The sequence below is a fragment of the Narcine bancroftii genome, chromosome 4 (genome assembly GCF_036971445.1).
Source record: "Narcine bancroftii isolate sNarBan1 chromosome 4, sNarBan1.hap1, whole genome shotgun sequence".
In the NCBI taxonomy this organism is placed as follows: Eukaryota; Metazoa; Chordata; class Chondrichthyes; order Torpediniformes; family Narcinidae; genus Narcine; species Narcine bancroftii.
In genome coordinates, this window is record NC_091472.1 from 191,886,557 (window position 1) to 191,909,977 (window position 23,421).

At 42.9% G+C, this 23,421-nt stretch overlaps 1 protein-coding gene across 3 annotated transcripts in view; it reads right to left on the reverse strand.

Annotated features, from left to right (window-relative positions):
• tbc1d10ab (TBC1 domain family, member 10Ab) overlaps positions 1-20,902 on the reverse strand; it is an 83,817-nt gene extending 62,915 nt beyond the window's left edge. Inside the window, exon 1 of one of the 3 annotated variants that reach the window (XM_069933393.1) lies at positions 20,770-20,902. Coding sequence is in view for 1 of the 3 variants with exons in the window: in XM_069933390.1 (XP_069789491.1) it covers positions 18,095-18,306 (212 nt within the window). In the remaining 2 variants the exon portion in view is untranslated. The other 2 variants (XM_069933392.1, XM_069933390.1) reach the window with 2 other exon arrangements.
• Between the last annotated feature and the right edge of the window lie 2,519 nt (positions 20,903-23,421).

The window sequence follows — 23,421 nt, forward strand, 5'->3', positions numbered from 1 at the left end:
AGTGCCTCACATCTTAAAAATCCAAGCTAGGCATTACATCTTCTGTCTCAAACTAGGAACAGATTTTGAACCCAGCAAGCACAGATATCCAAGTGGAATAGAATGGCTCAATCCAGAAAATGAACCAATTAAACTTCAAAGAAAGAAGCCCTTCATAACATTTGGGACAAAGACTCTGTAGCCGTGCGTTTTTTGAAGACACACGTGTGGTCAGGTATAGCTCACTATATTAGGGCTGAAAGCCTGATTTTTATATCATTCACGGTTTCTGCTGTTTTCCCCAGTTTCCTCACGTCACAGCTTGCATAACAATAGCAGGACTTCCACGCACATTCCTACATGATAATGCCTTCTTCATTGCATGCTTGTCCCTCTCTTCTGGCTGTGCAGCGGGGCCAGTGCCATGTTGGGGATGCTAGCCCCTATTCTGCTTTAGCCATCCGACCGCCGGTTTGTCTGCTGTGGCCTGTGCCTCTGTGTGGTCTGTTAGCCCCAAGTTGTGCTCGCAGCGCCCGCCCAATTGCCACTGCGGTCTGTCGCTACAACAATTTTCCTTTATTTCTCCTGTGATCCACAGTTTTAACTTTGTAATCAAACAATTCAGATGTAATTAAAGTGCACATTCCAGATTTTATTCAGTTATTTGTATACATTTTGTTTTGACAGTGTGGAAATTGCACCACTTTTTAATACATAGCTCCCTCATTTCAGGGCACCATAATGTTTGGGACATTTGGCTTCACAGGTGTTTGTGAGAACTCAAGTATGTTTAATTGCTTCATTGATGCAGGTATAAGAGATCTTGGCTTGTTTCGAAGCTTTTGATCACCTTTGGAGTCTGCAGTTGCCATTTTTAACATGAGGACCAGAGTTGCATCAATGAAAATCAAAGAAGCAATTATGATGCTGAAAAACAAGAATAAAACAGGAAGAGACATCACCCAAATCTCAAGGTTACAAAAATCAACTGTTTGGAACATCATTAAGAAGAAAGAGTGTGCTGGTGATCTCAGTAATCGCAAAGGGACTAATATTCCAAAGAAGATCTCTATTGTTGATGACAGAATTCTCATCATAATGAGGAAAAAAAACCCAAATGCATGTCTAACAGATCAGAACCATTCTTCAGGAGGAAGGTTTTAATGTATCAATGACTACTGTCTGCAGAATGCTTCATGAATAGAAATACACAGGAAACACTGCAAGATGCAAACCACTAGTTAGCCACATAAACAGATGGCCAGATTACAGTTTGCCAAGATGCATTTAAAAGACCCTGCAGAATTTTGGAAAAGGTCCTGTGGACAGATGAGACCAAGATTAACCTGTATCAGAGTGATGGCAAGACCAAGTGTGGAGGTGTGAAGGAACTGCCCAAGATTCCTCCTTTGCCATGGTTTGCATCTTGCAATGTAGCCTCTATTTCTTTGTTTTACAGCCTCATAATGACTTTTATTGGCACAACTCTAGTCCTCATGTTGAAAAATGGCAACTACAGACTCCAAAGGTGATCAAAAGCTTAGAAACAAGCCTTATATTTGCACTGATGAAGCAATTAAACATACCCGAGTTCTCACAAACACCCGTGAAGCCAAATATCCCAAACATTACTGCCCTAAAATGAGATGACTATTGTTACAGAGTTCTGTTGTTGTGCATTGACCTATGTGTTGTGTGGTTTTATGTTAAAAAGTGACAGTTTGCCTTGAAGAGCCAAGGTGAAGGTTGACTACTGAGAGAGTGGGAGACAGACTGGGCATGTGCAGAAAAAGATCTAAAAATTTCTGGACTTGGAAGACAAACCACCACTGGGTGTGCTGTGGAGTGGAAGGAGGCCCAGAGCACGAGTCATGGTCTGGAGGACAGTTTAGAATGTTGGGCATTTTAAAAGGGATGAACATTCTGAAAGCAGCCAGAAGGATCCAGACCAAGCCATTGTTCCTCTCTGCAAGCAACACAAGAAAACAACTTTGAATTTTGTGCCCTCTCTCTCTCTCAAAGATTTTTTGGCTTTAGTTTACCAAACAAACTGAATTTTGTTTATGATCTTTGTTTCGGTTGAGATCGAAGTTTTGTGAGTCTAGTGTGTTTTATGTCTAAGTTTTTCTGAGGGCTGGTTGGAAATATAACTTAGACTTTAATTACATACATGTTATATTTAGGCTGGGGAAATTATTAGTTTTACACCATTATAAAAATTTGCATAGTAACCACTGGGCATTGTTATAAAAGGGGGGGGGGGGTTTGAATTAAAGTTTGAAGATGAATTTTTGTTAATAAAATAATTGTTCATCTTTACCCCTGTGTGATATGCCTTCTTTGTGGTTGCTGGTTTGATCTTGTAACACCATGTATAAAAAGTGCTGTAATTTCTACATGGTCAAACCAAAATGTATACAAATAACCTTGAATAAAATATGGAATGAGCATTTTAATTGTAAAGGACAAAGGAAAAAAAGTGCCTTTGTCCCAAACATTATGATGGACACTGTATATATTCACCTTAAAATCATGAACTGCTTATTGGTGGGGGTAGAATGCAAGGGGGAATAGCTCAAATTCAAATATGCAGACAAGCCAAATAAATATCTAAAAATGAATCCAACAATGATTTTAAAGCCATCGATCACAGTTGAAGAACCTAAAAATACAATTGTGACTTGGAACTCAAGCAGACTCAAAAAACGCAATTAAGACAAATTATGTTTTGAAGCCCATTTCTACCCCACCCATTACTTTTGAAGGTTTTGCCACAACATGAAGTTAGACAGGTGGCCAGTTTCAATTGCTTTGTCTTGTTCTAAGGAAATATTATTGACCAGCAATCTCCGCTTCTTTCCCTGTAGTTGTTGCCTGATCCAGGTATTTCCACCATTTGTTTTTATTTTAGCTAATTTCTAACATTTGTGAACAAGATGGTCTACATTAAGTGAAAACATTTTGGTTCAAAATACCACAGTTATAAGCGCATTTAACAATGAACAGGCAACTTCACAGGAACCATGAAAACAAATTAAAAGGTCACTTGCACAAATAAAATGACTGAATTTCTCAAGTTATTAAAAATTTGCTTGGTTGCAAATCTTCCCATTCAATGCAAGGCAACTGGAATATAGGAACATAGGAAGTAGGAACAGGAGTAGGCCAAAAATGGCCCATCGAGCCTGCTCTGCCATTCAATACGATCATGGCTGATCTCATTTATGACCTAACTCCATCTACCTGCCTTCTCCCCATATCCCCCAACTCCTCTATCATGTAAAAATTTATCTAACCGAATTTTAAATATGTTTAATGAGACAGCCTCAACCACTTCCCTGGTTAGAGAATTCCAAACATTCACTACTCTCTGGGAAAAACTATTTTTCCTCATCTCTGTCCTAAATCTACTCCCCCGAATCTTGAGACTGTGTCCTCTTGTTTTAGTTTCCCCGGCCAGCTCAAAAAACCTTCCTACATCTATCCTATCCATACCCTTCATAATCCTATATGTTTCTATAAGATCTCCTCTCATTCTTCTGAACTCGAGCGAATACAATCCTAGATGATTTAATCTTTCATCACAAGTTAACCCCTTCATCCCAGGGATCAACCTAGTAAACCTCCTCTGGACCGTCTCCAAAGCCAGTATATCCTTCCTCAAATATGGAGACCAGAACTGGACACAGTACTCCAGGTACGGTCTCACCAGTACCTTATACAGTTGCAACATTCCTCTAGCGATGAAGGCCAACATTCCATTTGCCTTCTTAATAACCTGCTGCACCTGCAACCTAACTTTTTGCGATTCATGCACAAGCACTCCCAAGTCCCTCTGCACAACAGCATGCTGTAGTTTTTCTACCCTTTAAATAATATTCAGCTCTTTTATTTTTCTTGCCAAAGTGGATAACCTCACACTTACTAACATTGTACTCCATCTGCCAGACCTTTGCCCACTCATCCAGCTTAACTATATCCCTCTGCAGACTCTCCACATCCTCATTACAATTTGCTCTTCCACTCAATTTGGTGTCATCTGCAAACTTGGCTACACCACATTTTGTTCCCTCCTCCAAGTCATCAATGTAAATGATGAACAGTTGTGGGCCTAACATTGACCCCTACAGCACCCCACTTACCACTCTCTGCCAACATGAAAAACTCCCATTTATCCCGACTCTCTGCCTCCTGTCAGACAACCAATTTTCAATCCAGGCCAATATATTTCGCCGGACTCCACTTTCCTGTAACTTACTGATAAGTCTCTTGTGCGGCATCTTATCAAACGCTTTCTGGAAATCCAAATATACAACATCAACCTGTTCCCCTCTATCCACTGCACCCATTATATCCTCAAAGAATCCTAACAAGTTTGTCAAACAAGATCTTCCCTTTCTAAAACCATGCTGCATTACTAATAATATTAGTAATATTATTTTACCAAATCATTCCAAGCAATCATGATTAGCAAAACTTCCTAAAAAGGGGAGGAGAAAAACAGTACTTTGATTCAAATGATCATTGAAATGTTTGTCAATTTTAGTCAATTGCAATGATACAAAGATAACAACTGCATACCATCCAACTGGAGGAAATGTGGAAATTAATTATGGTGTGAAATACTTGTAGCATTGAGTCTCAGAAAATAAAGGAAATAAATGATGAAAAATATCAAATGAAATGTAAGAGCTAGGATTTAAAGAACAATGCTTATTTCCCCCCCCCCCCCCCACCACACCCCCCCATTTGTTGCAGCATTGCTATAACATTGAAATCTATACTTCCGCCCAGCATTACTAAAAAAAGTAGGGTTAAGGTGTAGGCCGATTATATATTCAGGGTGGATACATTGAAACTTTGGAGGATTTGGTTCTGACGTCAAATCACAACACTTAAATCAAATCTAAATGCAAGTAACCACAACCCAAAATGCCTCTGTGATAGTACTTCCTCTTTCAAACCCTGAAGTGAGCGTTTCTGGATTGAAGGCAAAAAACATGCAATACATTGGTCTACTGTTTATTTATTAGAATCAGGATTTATTGTTGTGAAAGTCAGTGTTTTACTACAGCATCATAATGCAAACATTCATAGAACCATCTTACAACATTACTATAAACAAATAAAAATAATGGTAAGGCAGTGCCTTTGGTTCATTGATTATTCAGGAATCTAATGGCAACAGGGAAGAAGCTGTCCTTGTGCCACTGAGTCATCATCTTTAGGCTCCTGTACCTTTTCCCCCCCAATGGTAGCAGAGTGAAAAAGGCATGGCCTTGGTGGTGGGGGTCTTTGAGGATAGAAGCTCCTTTTTTAAGACACCGTCTCATGTCGATGTCCTCAATGGAGTGAAGTCTGGTGACTGTGATGTCACAGGCTGAGTTAACATCCCTCTGAAGTTTATTCTTGTCCTGAGACTTGGCACCTCCACATCAGACAGTGGTGCAACCAGCCATAATGCTCTCCATGGTACATCTGTAGAAATTTACAAGTCTTTGGTGACATATTGAACTGCCTCAGACAACTCAAAGTATAGCCACTGGCGAGCCTGCTTTGTGATTGCATCCTCATCTGTCAACATTGTAGTCAATGTTGAGAATTTCTCTTCACAAACTAGTCACTGAAGCTTTACAAGATAACTATTTTACACCACAAGATTTTTGTCTATTAACAAATAACAAGTAATGGAGATAGCAGCTAGAACAGTGGAATGCTCTAAATGCAGGATGTGGGAAATCTGGGAGAACATAATTGTCCCTGATGACCATACCTAGTGCTGCATCCAGCTGCAGCTACTTACAGACCAAGCTAGGGAACTAGAGCTAGATAAACTCCAGATCATTTGGTAGGCAGGGGGTGAGATGGACAGGAACTTCAGGGATAAGGTCACCCTCAAAAGTCAGGGTGCAGGCAGCTGGGTGACTGTAGGAGGGAAAGGTAATAGCCAGTCAGCACTGAGCAACCCTGTGGCTGTTTTTCCTCAACAAAAAGTAAGAAGTTGTGGCAGATGAATGTGTGGCTGAAAAGTTGGTGCTAGGGGTCAGGGGTTCAGAATTGTGGATCAGTGGGATCTCTTTGGTTGAGAGGCTGCCCTTGAACTGGAGAGGGACCAATATCCTGGTGGGCAGGTTTGCTAGAGCTGCTGGAGAGTGTTTAAACTAGTTTGGCAGCAGGATGGGAATCAGAATGTGAGTTCAGAGAATAAGGCAGAGTATGAAAAGCATAATGCAGTGTTGTGAGTTTGCGAGGAAAGACAGGCAGTGGAGAAAGCATAAATGCAGTCATTAAATGTCCAAGAAGGATTCCTGACATAGTATGTGGACCAGTCGACTAGAGGAGAGGCTATAATGGATCTAGTACTGGGTAAAGAACCTGGTCAGGTGGCAGACCTCTTGGTGGGGAAGCATTTTGGTGATGGTGACCACAACTCCCTGAGCTTTAGAATAACTATGGACAAAGATAAAAACAGACAAGTGTTTAATTGGAGAGAGCGAATTGGGATGAGTTCCAAAATGAGGGCTGAAATTGAGGCAAAGATGGAAATCAGACTTAGGCACAACAATTCATGAGCGGTGCTGGTCCAACTTGTGTCGAGACAGCATAACAGCAGTCATTAATGCCAGATATAGGCTGATGCAGTACAATTTCCTGTATCAGCTGTATCTTATGCCACAAAAATTACACAAGGTAAAATCAGTAATCTCAGAATTGTGTTTTAGATGTGGCGTAGAGATGGAACCTTGGTATATTCAACTTGGCTATACACCAAGGTGAGACCTTTTTGGATAGATGTAGGGGATATTTTTGGGGAAAAAAAAAAATCACAGGGGTGGACTTTCCATAGGTCCCAGAGCTGTTCATGGACAGGAGTTTGAGATTGTCCAAATATCTAATTCAGTTTGCAATGGTTGTCTTGGCTGTGGCCAGGAAATGTATCCTAGTTCACTGGAAGTCAGACTCCCAGCTGAGCACTACACATTGGAGCTTGGTGATGCAGAGCTGTGTTCCCTTGGAGAAAATCACCCACAATCTGAGGAGGTATGGCACGCACGTTGAAGTGTGGCAACCTTATTTGGAGTACATTGGAACATAGGTATGATTACACTCCCGCATCTTCCCTTCTTCAAAAGTTTACACCAGTTCAGAAATGTCAGGATTGAAGAAATGATTGAGGCCTGGTCAACATGCCTCCAGTTTTTTTTTTTTTTCAGTACACTTCCTGTTGCTCAGATATCTTCTTGGCTTATGTTACCTTTGGATTATTTCTGTGATCCATCTGTAATCATTGCTATTCTATTGGGTCTTATTTTCTTTTGTAACTTGTCAGGCCTTTTTCCATTGGCACCCTGTCCCAGGAATTAACTGGGAATTCAAATAGTATCATTTCATGCCGGGGGATTAACCACCTCCACCCCTGCTCATATCCCCAGTGTTTGCTGTCACCTGTGAGCTGATAAAACCAGTGGAAAAGGGACAGCAGAAAGTCAACCATTTCCAGTTGAGGGTAGAACACTGCAATCCCCGGGGATGAGTGTGTTCAGTGGAAAACCAATTAGTGCCGTTAAGGGTGGCCCAGTGGAAACAGCACAAAGGGCTTCCCATCCTGGGACACTTCACAACCAATTAACTGGAACACCAGTGGTAAAAGGGGCTTGTGTTTGTTGATTTATTGTTTTGGGTGAGGGGGTTGAGTAGTGGGGGAGGGAAAGATATGCTCTGTAAAAGGGGACGAATGTTCTCCTGTATTTGAAATGCATGAGGCAAAAAAAAGGTCATGTCTCACGAGCTTGATTGAGTTTTTTTTGAGGAGGCAACAGACGATGGTAGGATGGTAGATGTGGTGCATATGAATTTTAGTAAGGCATTTGACAACATCCCCCAAGAGAGATTTGTTCAGAAAGTCATGGGGCATGGAATCCATGGAACCTTGGCTGTGTGGATTAAAAATCGACTTGCATGTAGAAAGCAGAGTGGTCGTGGATGGAAAGTATTCTGCCTGGAGGTCAGTGACTAGTATAGTTCAGCATGGATCCATTCTGGGACCCCTGCTATTTATAATTTTTATAAATGACCTGGATGAAGCAGCAGAAGGATGGGCAAGTTTGTGGATGATACAATGATTGGAGGAGTTGTGGATAGTGCTGAACGTTGTCGTCAGAACAGAAGGATATAGAGAGGATACAGAGTTGGGCAGAAAAGTGGCAGATGGAGTTGAATAAGTGTGAGGTGATGCATTTTAAAAGGTCAAACCAGAAGGGTGAGTACAGAATTAATGGTTGGATACTTAACAGTGTGGAGGAACAGAGGGACCTTTAGGTCCAAATCTATGCATCTTTCAAGGATGCCGTGCAGGTTGATAGGATAGTTAAAAAGGTCTGTGAGATGCTGGGCTTTGTTAACCGGGGGAGGGGGGCGGGGGGAGAGAGGAGGATTGAGTTCAAGAGTCAACAAGTCACGTTGTAACTCTACAAATCTCTAGCGAGACCACACTTGAGACCTGTATTCAGTTCTGGTCACCTCATTATCAGAAGAATGTGAAAGTTATGAAGAGGGTGCAGAGGAGATTTACTAGGATGTTGCATGGATTGGAAAATAAGACTTATGAGGCATGGTTATCAGAGCTCAGATTTTTCCCTTTAGAGTGAAGAAGGGTGAGAGGAGACCTAATAGAGGTCTCCAATCAAATACCAATGGATATCTGTCCCAAGTGAAGGGAGGAAGGTATTGGGGAGACATCAGGGCTACATATTTTTTATTACAGAGAGTTATGGGTGCTGGAATGCCGTGGTAAGAAATATATAGTTTGGCACAACACTGATGGTCAAAGGTCTTTTCTATGCTGTAATGTTCTATAAATTATTGAGCAAACATTAAACAACTTGTACTTCTCCAACAGTACAATAGAAAGGGGAAGTATCAACAGGAACAAGAGACTCAGTTCAGTTTCGTTGACAATTCGATGTTTTAAAAGAAATGTTCAAATTGGATTTAAAAATCTAATATTTGCTTTATAAAAAAAATCTTATTGCCTTAGAAATAGGCTACAATGAACTAGAAATTATAATGGTGGGAAAATTTGGCCATTAGGAAAGTTTAAATTAAAATTGCCAAGAGTTTTGGCAATTTAAAACTTAAATGGACACGATTAGCACATTCTGTGTCAGTTACAAGGGCTCATCCATTTCAATTATGTTGTAGTCAACATCCTTTACAAATCTCTTCTGCAAAGTCAGTGGCATAAGTACACAAGGATAGATCTAACTAGTAGCACATTAATCTGTACAAACAGAATTGATGACCTGGATGTTTGGTTGGAATTTATTGCTCCAAATTTCTGGGAAATTCAATTTCTCTAGTTGGAATGCAAAAAGTAAAATGGAGATTATACCTTTAAAACAGCAGAACTTCCAATGCATTTCCCATCTGAGGATCATATGAATTGCAATAGGGAAATTAAGTTATTGCAATCAAATATACTACTCAGTGTGGGGAGTAGTAGCATTAATATTGGTAGGGAATATATTTGTAAATTACAGCTATGAATAGAATACACATTAGGCAGCTGTCAGTTGAAATCAGCAATAACATGGTGGCAAATAAATGGGATTATGCACAGATATTATACAAAGTGGATATTAGTCTTAAGAATTATGGAATATGAAGAGGGCAAAGTGTGGGAGAGAATTTCAATAACCACAAAGACACTGGAATACTTCAATGCATAGGAAGGGAAATTAAGAACAAAATCCATCATATCAATTTTTGATCAGGGCAGTCCAAATGTTATGGGTGGAATACAAGCCAAATGAAAGAAAGGAAGAGGATACAAGTGAAGAGGTCAAGCTTCAGAATGTTCAGAAAGCCTGATAATCAGGCCTGGCTAATTGCAGGTTCTTTTTTGCACATATATATCTAGCCCCTTTCACATTTACATCCCAGGGATTAATGATCAATTGGCAAGAATAGGGTCAAGAGTGAATCCAATTTAGTCTGAACACTGGTGTGAAATGATGCCATTTCACGCCAGAGATAGACTGCCTCGACCCCTACTGCAATCTCCGGTGCGTGCAGACACCAACGTTTCAATTAGCCGAGTGTGAAACTGAGAATTGCCATCTAGGACAGAAGTGATGCAAGTTTTTGCATGAGTGCAGGAACGAGAAGGGAAGATTCAAATGAAGGTATAAACTTTGCCATGGTAAAGTCACAGCAGGGGAGAGAAAGGAAAGTGCTGGCAATAAATAGCAATGGTGGACAATTTATAAACAGCATGGTAAAGTTGGTAGTGCTATTGTGCACAATTTATAAAGACAGTGAGAAAAAGTGATGGCGGACCTGCCCTCACAGAATTCCGTGCAGCAGAGAAGCCCCTCCATGTGCATGCAGCCCTTTCTTGGCAGCACGGAATTCTTGCAGGGCAAGTCTGCCATCGCTTATCCCCCCCCACCCATGGGCTTTATAAATTGTGTGCGATAATGCTACAAACTTTTCTACACTGTTTAAAAACTGTACACTAATGCTATTTATTGCTAACACTTTACCATGGTCTCTTATAAAAATTTACATAGGTCAACACAAAAATAACAGGGGCTGAAAGGCTCATTATGCTGTACACAAAGCTTAATTATGTTATAATTAGGCATGATTAATTTTGTTTAAATACAAGATCATAATATATTGATAAGGATTTAGGGTCAGTTCACCATTGCTTGATGTGTCATTACATCACCGGTAGAAGGTAGAACACTCCTATTCCTGGGGATGGCTCGTAGTGAGTATGAAAGTGTGCAGTGTCCCAGTTAAGAGTGGCCAAGGGTGAAAAGTTAAAAAAAAAACACCATTCCTAACTGGGTCACTGAACAGCCGACTTACTGGGACGCAAAAAGGGGTTCTGTTTGTTTGTGTGTTCTCCATGCAAATCAATATGGAGCACTCTAGAAATGCCCAAGGAGATTCAATAGGGGCAACGTTTGATGCTGAATGTCAAGACCACATTGAATTTAACCTTTAAGGTCATATGCAGTTTTTTAAAAATTGAATTTGCACCACAGACACCTCAATTAGATAGTGCTCTGCATCAATGAACATTCACAATAAAAACAAGTGGACAAACCCAGTTCAATATGGATCCAAAAAAGTGAAGCAACATTGGCAGAAGCTCTTCACAAGTCTGTAGAGTCAGACAAAGGAGACAGCAAGAGACAGCAGAGGAACATCAGCCTTGCCTCACTGTTGATGCTTCCAGACAGGCAAGGAGCAGGCAGCATGAAACAGAACAGTAGTGATATGTTTGTCTCAGGGCTCAGGCCTCCAGACAGGCAAGGAGCAGGCAGTGGGAAACAAAACAGCAACACCAGGCCTGCTTCAGTGCTCAGACCACCACACAAACAAGAATCATGCAGCAGGAAACAGAAAAGCAACAATACGCCCACCTCAATCCTCAGGCCGCCAGACAGTCAACAACTGAGTGTTTTATTTCCCGGACAACGTCGGGTATCCTGCTAGTAAGTAATACTAGGTCAATTGTAAATGTGCCTATTAACTCCTACTTAAAACTTTTCCAAGCACATTTTATATCTGCAGATATAGAAGTAATATTGAACAATTATACATAAAGATGGAAATTTAGTACGTGCCAAAAGTCTTTGATATTTTTAAAGAAAGAAAATACGAGTCAGGCTCATTGTACTGAACTAGTCAAAAAGTTAAAGTACTTGTTTATATCCCACCTTCCAGCATTCAGTCTGCAACCCTGCAGGTCAGTTCTTCAAGCAACCATCCAAGTATTGTTTACTGGTAAAAGTGAACAGGGTTTATGACACTACCACGCTTTCAAGTAGCAGCTCCATTGCCCTACAATCCTGAGTAAAAAGTCCTTTATATTTAGACATCATTTTATAGATCCCAATTAAGTCTTCCCTCAGCAAATTCTGTTCCAAAAGAAAAATAACTGTTGTATATCTAATCTATTTTTGTGGTGCCAAATGAATTGCCAGTGATGTTCACATCAGAAGAATAAGCAAAAATGTTCTAGTTTTGGCAGCATTCCCTTAAATCTGGAACAATCACATCTTCCCTATGTGATGTCCAGAACCACACATGGTACTCAAGTTGTCGGCTTGCTTGTATTATATGCAAGGACAACCTCATGCTCTTATATTTTGTGTCTTCACTAAGCAAGGAAAACATCTAACTTTTTTTTTTAAAAATAAAAAGAAAACACAATAATGGCCATATATGGAACTGTTCCTCCAATGTATCCCTCACTTTGTTGCACCTTCCTAATTGTTGCATCTTACCTCCCTGCACTGAATTCTATTTACTATTTTTATCCACCTCATCTTCTTGTAGACTAAAGTTTTCGTCCTTATTTTACATTGCCAATTCTTGCATCATCTGCACACGTGGGAAAGCACATGGTACACTTGCCTTTATATGATAGGTGAGTCTTCCAAATATTTTATACTTACAAATGCAATACATGTAGGGTAGAAATTTCATCCAGCTATTCAAGGTAGAATGAGGCATCTCAAAATAAACATTGGGGCATCCCCATCAAGGGAGGAAATGAGCTGAAATATCTTTATTCGATGGTGCATATCTTTGGAATTTTCTATCCTAAAGCATTGCAGAGTCTCATTCATGATTGCATTTTCATTTAAAATGGAAATCAGCAGATCTCTGGATACTGGAAGAATCAACAAATATGGAAATAGAGAGGCAAAATGGTACTGAGGTAGAAGATTCACCATAATCTTGATGAATGGTGAAGTAGATTTGAGGGACCTTTGCTCCTAATTCTCACACAAAGAACAAAGAAACAAATACAGAAACCTGCAGAATCTCATTGCCAATAATTGTTCAGTTGCAATGTACACCAGATATCCATTATCCTCTTTCCAGCCAATGGGCCAATTTTGTCCAAAATTCCCACTTGCTTTTCATTTTCCTGAATACTTTATTAAATAAAGCCTTGTCAAAAGTGTTGTTAAAATCATGCAAACAAATTCAAATGCTCTACTTTTATTGACCCTCCTTTCTACCCATTAGAAAATTCAAACTCAATAGAGTTAGAAACAAGATTTGCCCCTATTCTAACCTTCAGAATTGATTCAAAATTTTGCCACTACCAAAGTTTAACACATTAGTTAAACTAAATGGCCTATTTGTTGATTTTTCTACATTTTACGATTATTTTAAAATGCATCACTGGTCCTGCAATCTGGGATGATTGAAAGATAACATCAGCATCTCTAATTTCAACCTTTGCTTCTTTATACTTCAAATCAGGTTTAGAAATGTATCTATTTGCAAAATGTAGGCAGGCATCTGAATAAAATGGTGGGGGCAGGGAGAGTTTTGAAGCTTTTGGATACAATTTTAAAAATGCACATCTTCCAAAGTATCACTCATCATTATCACCTCAAATGAAATCTCAAGGCCACAATGATTGCCTTCTAAGTAACATTCACTAAAAGCCTCTCAGTTCAAAAATGCAGCAAAACCAAGCAATTCTTTGCCAAGCTTCTGTGCTTATTTAATGAGCAAAAACCTTGTTCCTTACAAAGCTTTACTATCAAGCCATAATCATTTCTCTAATCAAACAAAGAAAAAGAAACACCTTAGATGTTCTCAGAAGTACAACCCAGACACAAAGCATATTTTCTCACTGGTTCTGTAAGATTAGCAATGCAGAGCAAGAAGAGATAATCAACAAAATGCGAAGATAAGTTACAAAACCAGATTCAAAACCAAGAGATTAAAGATATTGGCAACCTGAAACAAAGCAGAAAATGCTACAAAAACGTAAGTGAGGGAGGGAGATTTTAAACTGTCCACGAGAAATGGAATTCAGCCATTTCCCAAAGGAAGGCATTTTTGCACACTCTAACAAAGTAAATTTACTCGCCAATTATTATCTAATCTCTGGCCAGGTGCATTCACTCCAGAGCTCAGTACAGCCTTGGTCCAAACCTGGTCAAGAGTTGAATTTCATAGCCAAGTTCAGCAGAACATAAAAGTAGTGGCAGGTGATAGATAGGTGCCAAAAGGCTTAAATGACACAGGACAGTTCAGGGGAGGATAAAGGTAAAGGCAGCTAATAGAGGATAATTATTAAAAAAAAAAGGAACAAAGGCTTAGCCTGCCTCCAACTTCACCCCTCAACCTTCCCATGTGCCTGTCATACTTTGTCCCTTCCTGGTACAATACTCCTATTGGTCTGTCGCACCCCTCCTACTCTATGCTCCCCAGACTGGCTATCTGCCCTTTCCACAATCTGGCTTGATAAAAGATTGAGCTGAAATGTCAACAATTCCTCCCCCTTCCCCAATGATGCGCTTGACGAGTTCCACTGAAGCTAAAGATTTTTGTTGTTGCAGAGAGATTCTGTTACATGCTGCAATGAAGGGTTGTCTTACAAGGCAAGGATGAGTACATTAACATTATGTGCTCACTTAGCATTGAATATATTCAAGGCCAAAACAGAAAAGTTTCTGATCAATACGCAAGTAATGCATTCATGGACTAGAGCCTGTAAATTTGAGTCACACCCAACATTATTTCAACAATGATCTTGGTAACTGACACAGCAGGTTTGAGAGCCTATGGCAGGGGTGGGCAACATTTTTAAAAACTCACATTCCACCTTAAGTATTCCCTATGCCAGAAGTGCTCTGCGATTGGCAAGGGATTGTTAAAGTGATATGTGAGTGGCAATGGAAGGTTGAGAACCACTGCTCTAGACCCAATTGTTACAGAAATAATTTACTTGAGAAAAATTATAATTGGCCCATATCCTTTGTCATTATGAAACCATGCACATAACAAGTTAATTAGGTACAATTAAAACAGTGTTTTTCAACCCTTTTTCTTTCCATTCACATACCACCTTAAGCAATCCCTTACTAATCACAGAGAACCTATGGCATAGGGAATACTTAAGGTGGAATGTGAGGTTTTTTTAAAAAAGATCGTCCTCCCCTGGCCTATGGCCTACTTGTGTTTTGAAATATTCCAATTTTTATGCATTAATTTTCTAGCATTATTGGTCGAATTACCCTTTTAGCTACTGATCATCTTCAAAAATAAATTTGTAAATGGCACAACAGGAGAGTCTGCAGATGCTTTGATTATAGTGCAATATCCAAAAGTGCTCCAGAAACTCAGCAGTTCATACAGGATGCAAAAGGTAACCAATAGTTTGGGCCTGAGCCCTTCATCAAGGAGTGAGCAAAAAGCAGGCCAGCACCTGAGTAAAAAGGTGATGGGGGAAGAAGGGAAGGGGAAGGAGCATAGACCAACAGGTCTGGGTTCCTCTAACCTTTTACTAAGATTCCTGCTTGCTTTCTGCTCATGTTTTCAAAGGGATCAAGCCCAAAACATTGGTTGCCTTTTGTTTCCTATAGATACCGTGCGATCCGTTTCTCCAGCACTTTTAAAATATTGCACTGTAAATTATACAGCCCCCATTCACTATTTTAAACATCCCAAACCACAATAAAATGAATGGTTTAAATAAAACTTAGCCAAGCACAAAAGCATTTCCACAAATCATTTGAAATTTTCTTAACAATGGAATTAAGATTTCTTTCTGTTGTTTCTAAATTCACCTATAAAAACAGATAAGTACTTAAGTAACCTGGTTACGCAGGATGGCATGGGCACAAATATGTATTTACTCTCATTAACCCCTTAAATATCAGTTAAGAGGCATGGCACCAGCAGTAAGAATAAAGGGCAACAAGGTCTCCTGAATATTAATTTCAAACCGATTAATATTTGCAGTCTTAGCAATAGCTTGCACAAATCTCCTACTATTCTTTACCCCATTGGTGCAGCACCATCAAAAGGTCAAGAAATTTGGAGAGGAATACAGTAGATTGGTTATGAGGCACAACCATTCAAATAACACAGGCCAAATAGCATAATACTTGGAGCTTTTTTTTGGTTTCTACAGAGAACTTGTCAGCTTTTATTTACTTTTCTTCCTTGACCATTCATCCAAGATATAATAAAGCACCGTTTGTCATTTTTATATCAAATGTTTAAATTTCTTCCCAGTAATGCCTTTCAATGTTCTTCAGAGACTTAATGAATTTATCAAAAACACGTTTACAATCGGGAAGATATTAATCACAGTACACCTTCAAGGCTTTCTGCACTCGTTAGCAAGAAATAACTCCAAACATTTATTCTCCACTGCGTCTTAAAGCTCCAGCTCTCCCCCACGTCATCACTATTGATACAATTTTTCCCTCGTTATTCCCCCCCACTTTTATTTGGGTTTGTTCTACTGCAGGAAGACCGCATCTAAATCTAGATCTAAATCTAGCGGCTGGTTTAATGGGTAACATCTGTAGCTCCCAGTTTCATGGTTGGCAGGTTGTGGTTAATGCTTCGTCAAACGTTTGGGCGCCTCTTCAGCTGGCGAAACGAAGGAATTTCGCGGAAGAGAATCAGATCTCGACGAATTCCCCGTATTTAACAGCACCCTGAGGGGAGGAAAAGGTTGAGGATCCGGGGAGCGAATTTGTTCGAAACACTCTGGATCAGAAGAGAACGAGCGTGTGAAGGAAGGGAAGTTCTGCGAAACTTCCAGGCGGCGGTCTGCACAAGTTGGGGGAGGGGGGGAATGAACTGGGGAGGGGGGGAATGAACTGGGGAGGGGGGGAATGAACTGGGGAGGGGGGGAATGAACTGGGGAGGGGGGGAATGAACTGGGGAGGGGGGGAATGAACTGGGGAGGGGGGGAATGAACTGGGGAGGGGGGGAATGAACTGGGGAGGGGGGGAATGAACTGGGGAGGGGGGGAATGAACTGGGGAGGGGGGGAATGAACTGGGGAGGGGGGGAATGAACTGGGGAGGGGGGGAATGAACTGGGGAGGGGGGGAATGAACTGGGGAGGGGGGGAATGAACTGGGGAGGGGGGGAATGAACTGGGGAGGGGGGGAATGAACTGGGGAGGGGGGGAATGAACTGGGGAGGGGGGGAATGAACTGGGGAGGGGGGGAATGAACTGGGGAGGGGGGGAATGAACTGGGGAGGGGGGGAATGAACTGGGGAGGGGGGGAATGAACTGGGGAGGGGGGGAATGAACTGGGGAGGGGGGGAATGAACTGGGGAGGGGGGGAATGAACTGGGGAGGGGGGGAATGAACTGGGGAGGGGGGGAATGAACTGGGGAGGGGGGGAATGAACTGGGGAGGGGGGGAATGAACTGGGGAGGGGGGGAATGAACTGGGGAGGGGGGGAATGAACTGGGGAGGGGGGGAATGAACTGGGGAGGGGGGGAATGAACTGGGGAGGGGGGGAATGAACTGGGGAGGGGGGGAATGAACTGGGGAGGGGGGGAATGAACTGGGGAGGGGGGGAATGAACTGGGGAGGGGGGGAATGAACTGGGGAGGGGGGGAATGAACTGGGGAGGGGGGGAATGAACTGGGGAGGGGGGGAATGAACTGGGGAGGGGGGGAATGAACTGGGGAGGGGGGGAATGAACTGGGGAGGGGGGGAATGAACTGGGGAGGGGGGGAATGAACTGGGGAGGGGGGGAATGAACTGGGGAGGGGGGGAATGAACTGGGGAGGGGGGGAATGAACTGGGGAGGGGGGGAATGAACTGGGGAGGGGGGGAATGAACTGGGGAGGGGGGGAATGAACTGGGGAGGGGGGGAATGAACTGGGGAGGGGGGGAATGAACTGGGGAGGGGGGGAATGAACTGGGGAGGGGGGGAATGAACTGGGGAGGGGGGGAATGAACTGGGGAGGGGGGGAATGAACTGGGGAGGGGGGGAATGAACTGGGGAGGGGGGGAATGAACTGGGGAGGGGGGGAATGAACTGGGGAGGGGGGGAATGAACTGGGGAGGGGGGGAATGAACTGGGGAGGGGGGGAATGAACTGGGGAGGGGGGGAATGAACTGGGGAGGGGGGGAATGAACTGGGGAGGGGATGGATGGACATGGACTGTGGGGGGTGGATGGACGGGGGGGGGAATGGGTGGATGAATGGATGGACGGGGGGGGGGGAAATGAGTGGATGAATGGATGGACGTACGGACCGATCGGGGGGCGGGGGGGTCCGGCCCCGACTCGGTTCCTGGCCGGCTACTTACAGCTCGCCCGTGTACTGTGCGCCGCCCACGAAGCCGTACTTGTCGATTTTCTGGTCCTCGTTGGCGAAGCCATTGATCTCGGAGTCGGAGCCTAAGGAACTGACATCCCCGCGAAGGCCGGTGTCGGGATCGGCCAGGCTCTCGGTGGTGCCCCGCGGGTTCACCGCCGTCTCGGACGCCGTGCTCATTTCGTCCTCCCGGCTCTTCTTCATGGCCGGAGGAGAGGAAGGGGCGGAACCAACCTCCTCACCCCCCGCGACCACCCGGGAACTTTCGCCGGAACCTTCCTCCCTCGGCCGCCACTCCGGAATTCTAAGCGATTTCGACGCCTTCCAGCGTCCGGTCACGTTGCTCTCGGCACTCACGCTGCATCGCTCGCTTGAAGAACAAACTAAGCCGACCGACACTGACGAGCCCGAGCCCGAGGTGAGCAAACCCCACGGACGCAACCGCCTCCCGTCCGCGCGTCGCCCACTCGCTCGAGCGCCCCAGAGGGAACCGCCCACCCGCCAGTCAGCCAGCCGTGGCGCATGCGCGGCCCGCCGGTCGGATCTAAGCTAGAGGAGGAACTGCTCCAGGGCAAGTCAGTGAAATAACAAATAGTAGATAAGATTATTTCCACTTTGGCAATTAAAGACACACAACAAAAAAATGCATGTGGGGATCTGAGGCAGAAAATAGCATCCTGACTGACCGAAGATAAATAGACACTAATTATTTCTCATGAGATAAGCAGAAACGCTGGCAAGATCCATTCTGGTTTGATTTTTTCCACAGCTGAAATTTCCAATTGTTTTTGAGTTTTCTAGAACTTTCAAAAAGTTAGAAATGTTAAATCACAGCATGTTGAATATAATTTCTGCGCAATGTATTAAAGTAGATTGAATCATGCAACAAAGCAGCTATCTGCTGAGCCTTCTGCCCTCTCCCTGATTTCCCCCCACTCCCTTAAGTAATTATTCAAGTAAAAACACACTGTGGAAACTTAGCCGGTCTTGCAGGAGAAAAAGATAATATTGGCGATGTTTCGGGCCTCAGCATTTCTTCAATCAAGAACCCCAGAGTATCTCAGAATACAGACAATGTTGGCCGGGGGAGGAGTCCTGACCAACAAAAGATGTTAATTGGATATGATAAAGGGAAAGGTGAGAATTGATTTTGGTTGTGAGGAGACTGAGGGAAAAGGGAGAGAGAAGAGGGGGTGGGGGGAGACTGAGGGAAAAGGGAGAGAGAAGAGGGGGGGGGAGACTGAGGGAAAAGGGAGAGAGAAGAGGTGGGGGGGGAGAAGAAGTGGCGGGAGGTGGCGATGCTAATGCCATTGGAGGGTGCCCAGATGGAAGATAAGGTGTTGTTTCTCCAATTTGCAGGTGGTCACAGTCTGGCAGTGCATGAGACCATGTCAGCAAGGAAATGGGACGTCTCACTCCCTTTTCCCTCTGCCTCCTCTCACACAGCCAAAATCATTTCTCATCTCTCCCCTTATATTGGTCTCTAATCTGAGATTTCCTGTTTTTTTTTGTTGCTTATTCCTTGAAGAAGGGCTCGGACCTGAAATGTCAGCCATATAACTATCTCCAATGGACGATGCAAGATCGGCTGAGTTCCTCCAGCATTTCTGTCTGTTTTTACTAGAATCACAGTGCCTGCAGACTTTTGTGTTTCACAAAATCTTTATTTCACTTTTGGATTTGTTTCCACCATCCTTATCAGCAGCACATTCTAAATAATGGGATGTTGAAGAAAATATAAATGGAAGAATATATCTGGTTGTTGTGTGCTGCTGGAGATTACTGTATTAAATTTGGGCAAAACCATATACGAGTAAAGCAAGAATGAGAATTTTAAATACTAACTAAGAGTCAATGTAGGTTTGTAACAAAAGGGATGAAGTAGATCAAACATTGGTGAGCTTTGTGTGACACCAATTATTCAGATGGAAGATTTGATGGTGAATAGTTTGGAGAAGGAGGAAGGTCATAGATGAAGTGTACTCCAAAGATGAGCACAAACAGGATCAGCTAGTGTAATGATGTGGATATGAGGTTGGAAACAATCAGATGACACAAAATTTACTAACAATGGTTCTGCTGCAGAGGTGCAGCATTGAAAGGTTTGGAGTTGGTGGCTGGCAAATGACAATGGGTAAAATTAAGACCAGAAGCGGACAGCTGTCTTCCCAGTATTTCACTGGAAGATTTTTTAATTAATTATTGAGGATTATGCTCCCATTAGTGTTGCATGGAAGACTGCGATAAACAGTTCCAGAAACAAGACTTTCTTCTTTCTCTGCCATGCAATTCAAGTCCAGTTCATTATCAGTAGTAAATCATGAAAATCTGTGGACACCGTGGTTAAAAAACACATTGTGTTTTACTTCAATTCATTATCATCTGTATGTACATACACAACCAGACGAAACAGTGTTTCTTCAGACCACAGTGCATATACACACACCATACACAGCACACAATATTCACAAATATACAAAAAATATAGAGCTACCAGCTGCCTACCATGAATCATCTCTGTGAGCCTCCCTGACGGGCAGCCCAGGGGATCAGCTTCTATCAGCACGGAGACTGAGGCCGGTTTGACAGGCCCTCGACAGTCGGCACTGCAGGGTGGATAAAATGCCGTGGGCCACTGCGTGGACCCTTCCCACCCATGCTCCTTACCCAATGATCCCTGGGGATTTCTACTTTGTATTGTCAATCTTGCCATGAAGCATTGCAGACGATAGGCATGTACTTTTCCTTGGCACTGGCAGAGCAGTTCCAGCTGCGTGGGGTATTTTGGGTAATGAAAACGGCCATCGATTCCGCTGTGATGCTAGAAGCTAGTGACGCTAGGCTATGGATCACAATACCTCATTTGGGGGGGGGGGGGCAATGGCCACAAATGTGTGGGGTGGATCACATTGCCTTGTTTAGGGGCAATGCCCTTGGAAGTCTCCCCTTGGCGCCGATCCTGGGGTCAAGGGAAATAAGGTCAAGCTGGGTGACAAAATCCGTCCTGGGGATAAATTTGGTTGACTTTTCAGAGGTGTTGTCTTTTTGCTTAACTGATTACATGGCATCCTATGAGGAAAATCAGATTTTCCCAGGGGAATTAATAATGATGCAACGCAGTGGTTATTCTGCCCTACAATCACGCAGTACAGTTTTGGAGCAATTCAGTCTCTTGCTCTTTCTTTGTGTATCCTGACCAACATTTGATTCTCCCCCCCCCACCAAAAAAAAATTCTGGTCATTTAATCTCACTGTTGGGGCTCCAATTAACATGTGCAGCCGCTACTACACAGAAACACCACTGAACTCAATGAGGGTTTCATTTGAACTGTTTATTGAATTTTCCTCATGCCCCTTTAAGGCGAACGGGAGTTCCGCCCCACGGAGCGGTGACGTCATCATGTTGCCCGGGTCGCGAGCTGTGGCCAAAGCCATGAGGCAAGAGCAAGCTCCGACGGCGCCATCTTCTGAAGCTGCTCCGCCAGCGCAGCGGTACAAGTGGGGCTGGTTTGCTCACAGAGATGTGCGCCGCCACGTGCTTCCTGTTTTATTATAACAGTGACTGGAGTTCAGAAATACTTTGTTAGCCCTGATTAATTTTGGGCCTCCAGATAGTAAAATGTGCTATTGAGGTTCTTTCACTTACTTTGCATTTTTATTGTATTTTCAAAATTCACATCTACATATTCAGTGAAAGTATCATAACACTTAAGGTGCAGCTTGAAATGCAACCTTTGGGAAAAAAAAATAGAAGAATGTTCAATCAACAGACCTCATTTTGCACAAGAGCATAGTATCCCAATATGGAATTTCAGCCCTAAATTTATCATTTAATCCTCTTTTTTTTCTTTAAATGTTTCATAACATGTGCAATGTCCAGAAACATCAGTGAAAGGTCATTGCACAGATTATTACAATAATTAATTTCTCAATTCTTTTAAGATATGAATGGAACATTACCACACTTCTAATTAAAAAAAACTATATACAGTGGGTCAGAGGAAAACAGTTAGTTATTTTCATCTAATTAATTTCCTGTGGGTAGATATTAATGATAGAAATCATAAGACACATTCTCCATATAGCTACTGAACCATAAGACAGGATGAGAAATAAGCCATTCAGCCCATCGAACAAATGCTAGTTCTGAAGTATATAATTAATAATGTAATCAATTAAGAGGTGATAAACACAGTTATTATTGTACACTATATATTCTTGACATTAGCAAGGGGACTTTTGTTGCCCATCCCTAGTTGATTTGAGGTTTGATGAATTTTTATAATCCTATCTTCATGTCAGATCAAGAATTTCTGACAATGTAATAACAGTGATTAATATTCTGCCACAGTGGCATGTAGCTGGTAGAGCTGCTGTCATGCCACTCTGTTTACCACTCCGTGTAGAGTTTGTATGTTCTACCTGTGACTGTGTTTTCCCCCAGGTAATTTGGGTTTCCTCCTACATCCCAAATAAAGGTGATTTTGTAGGTTAATTGGACACTGTAAAATTCCCCTAAGTGTACAGGTGTGCTCCCCACCATGACTACCAGGCCCCCTACATCTCCATCGGGCACACAAAACTCAAAATGGTCAACCAGTTTACCTATCTCGGCTGCACCATTTTATCGGATGCAAGGATCGACAACGCGATAGACAACAGACTCGCCAAGGCAAATCGTGCCTTTGGAAGACTACACAAAAGAGTCTGGAAAAACAACCAACTGAAAAACCTCACAAAGATTAGCGTATACAGAGCCGTTGTCATACCCACACTCCTGTTCGGCTCCGAATCATGGGTCCTCTACCGGCATCACCTACGGCTCCTAAAACGCTTCCACCAGCGTTGTCTCCGCTCCATTCTCAACATTCATTAGAGCGACTTCATCTCCAACATCGAAGTACTCGAGATGGCAGAGGCCAACAGCATCAAATCCACACTGCTGAAGATCCAACTGCGCTGGGTAGGTCACGTCTCCAGAACGGAGGACCATCGCCTTCCCAAGATCGTGTTATATGGCGAGCTCTCCACTGGCCACCGAGACAGAGGTGCACCAAAGAAGAGGTACAAGGACTGCCTAAAGAAATCTCTTGGTGCCTGCCACATTGACCACTGCCAGTGGGCTGATATCGCCTCAAACCGTGCATCTTGGCGCCTCACAGTTCGGCGAGCAGCAACCTCCTTTGAAGAAGACCGCAGAGCCCACCTCACTGACAAAAGACAAAGGAGGAAAAACCCAACACCCAACCCCAACCAACCAATTTTCCCTTGCAACCGCTGCAACCGTGTCTGCCTGTCCCGCATCGGACTTGTCAGCCA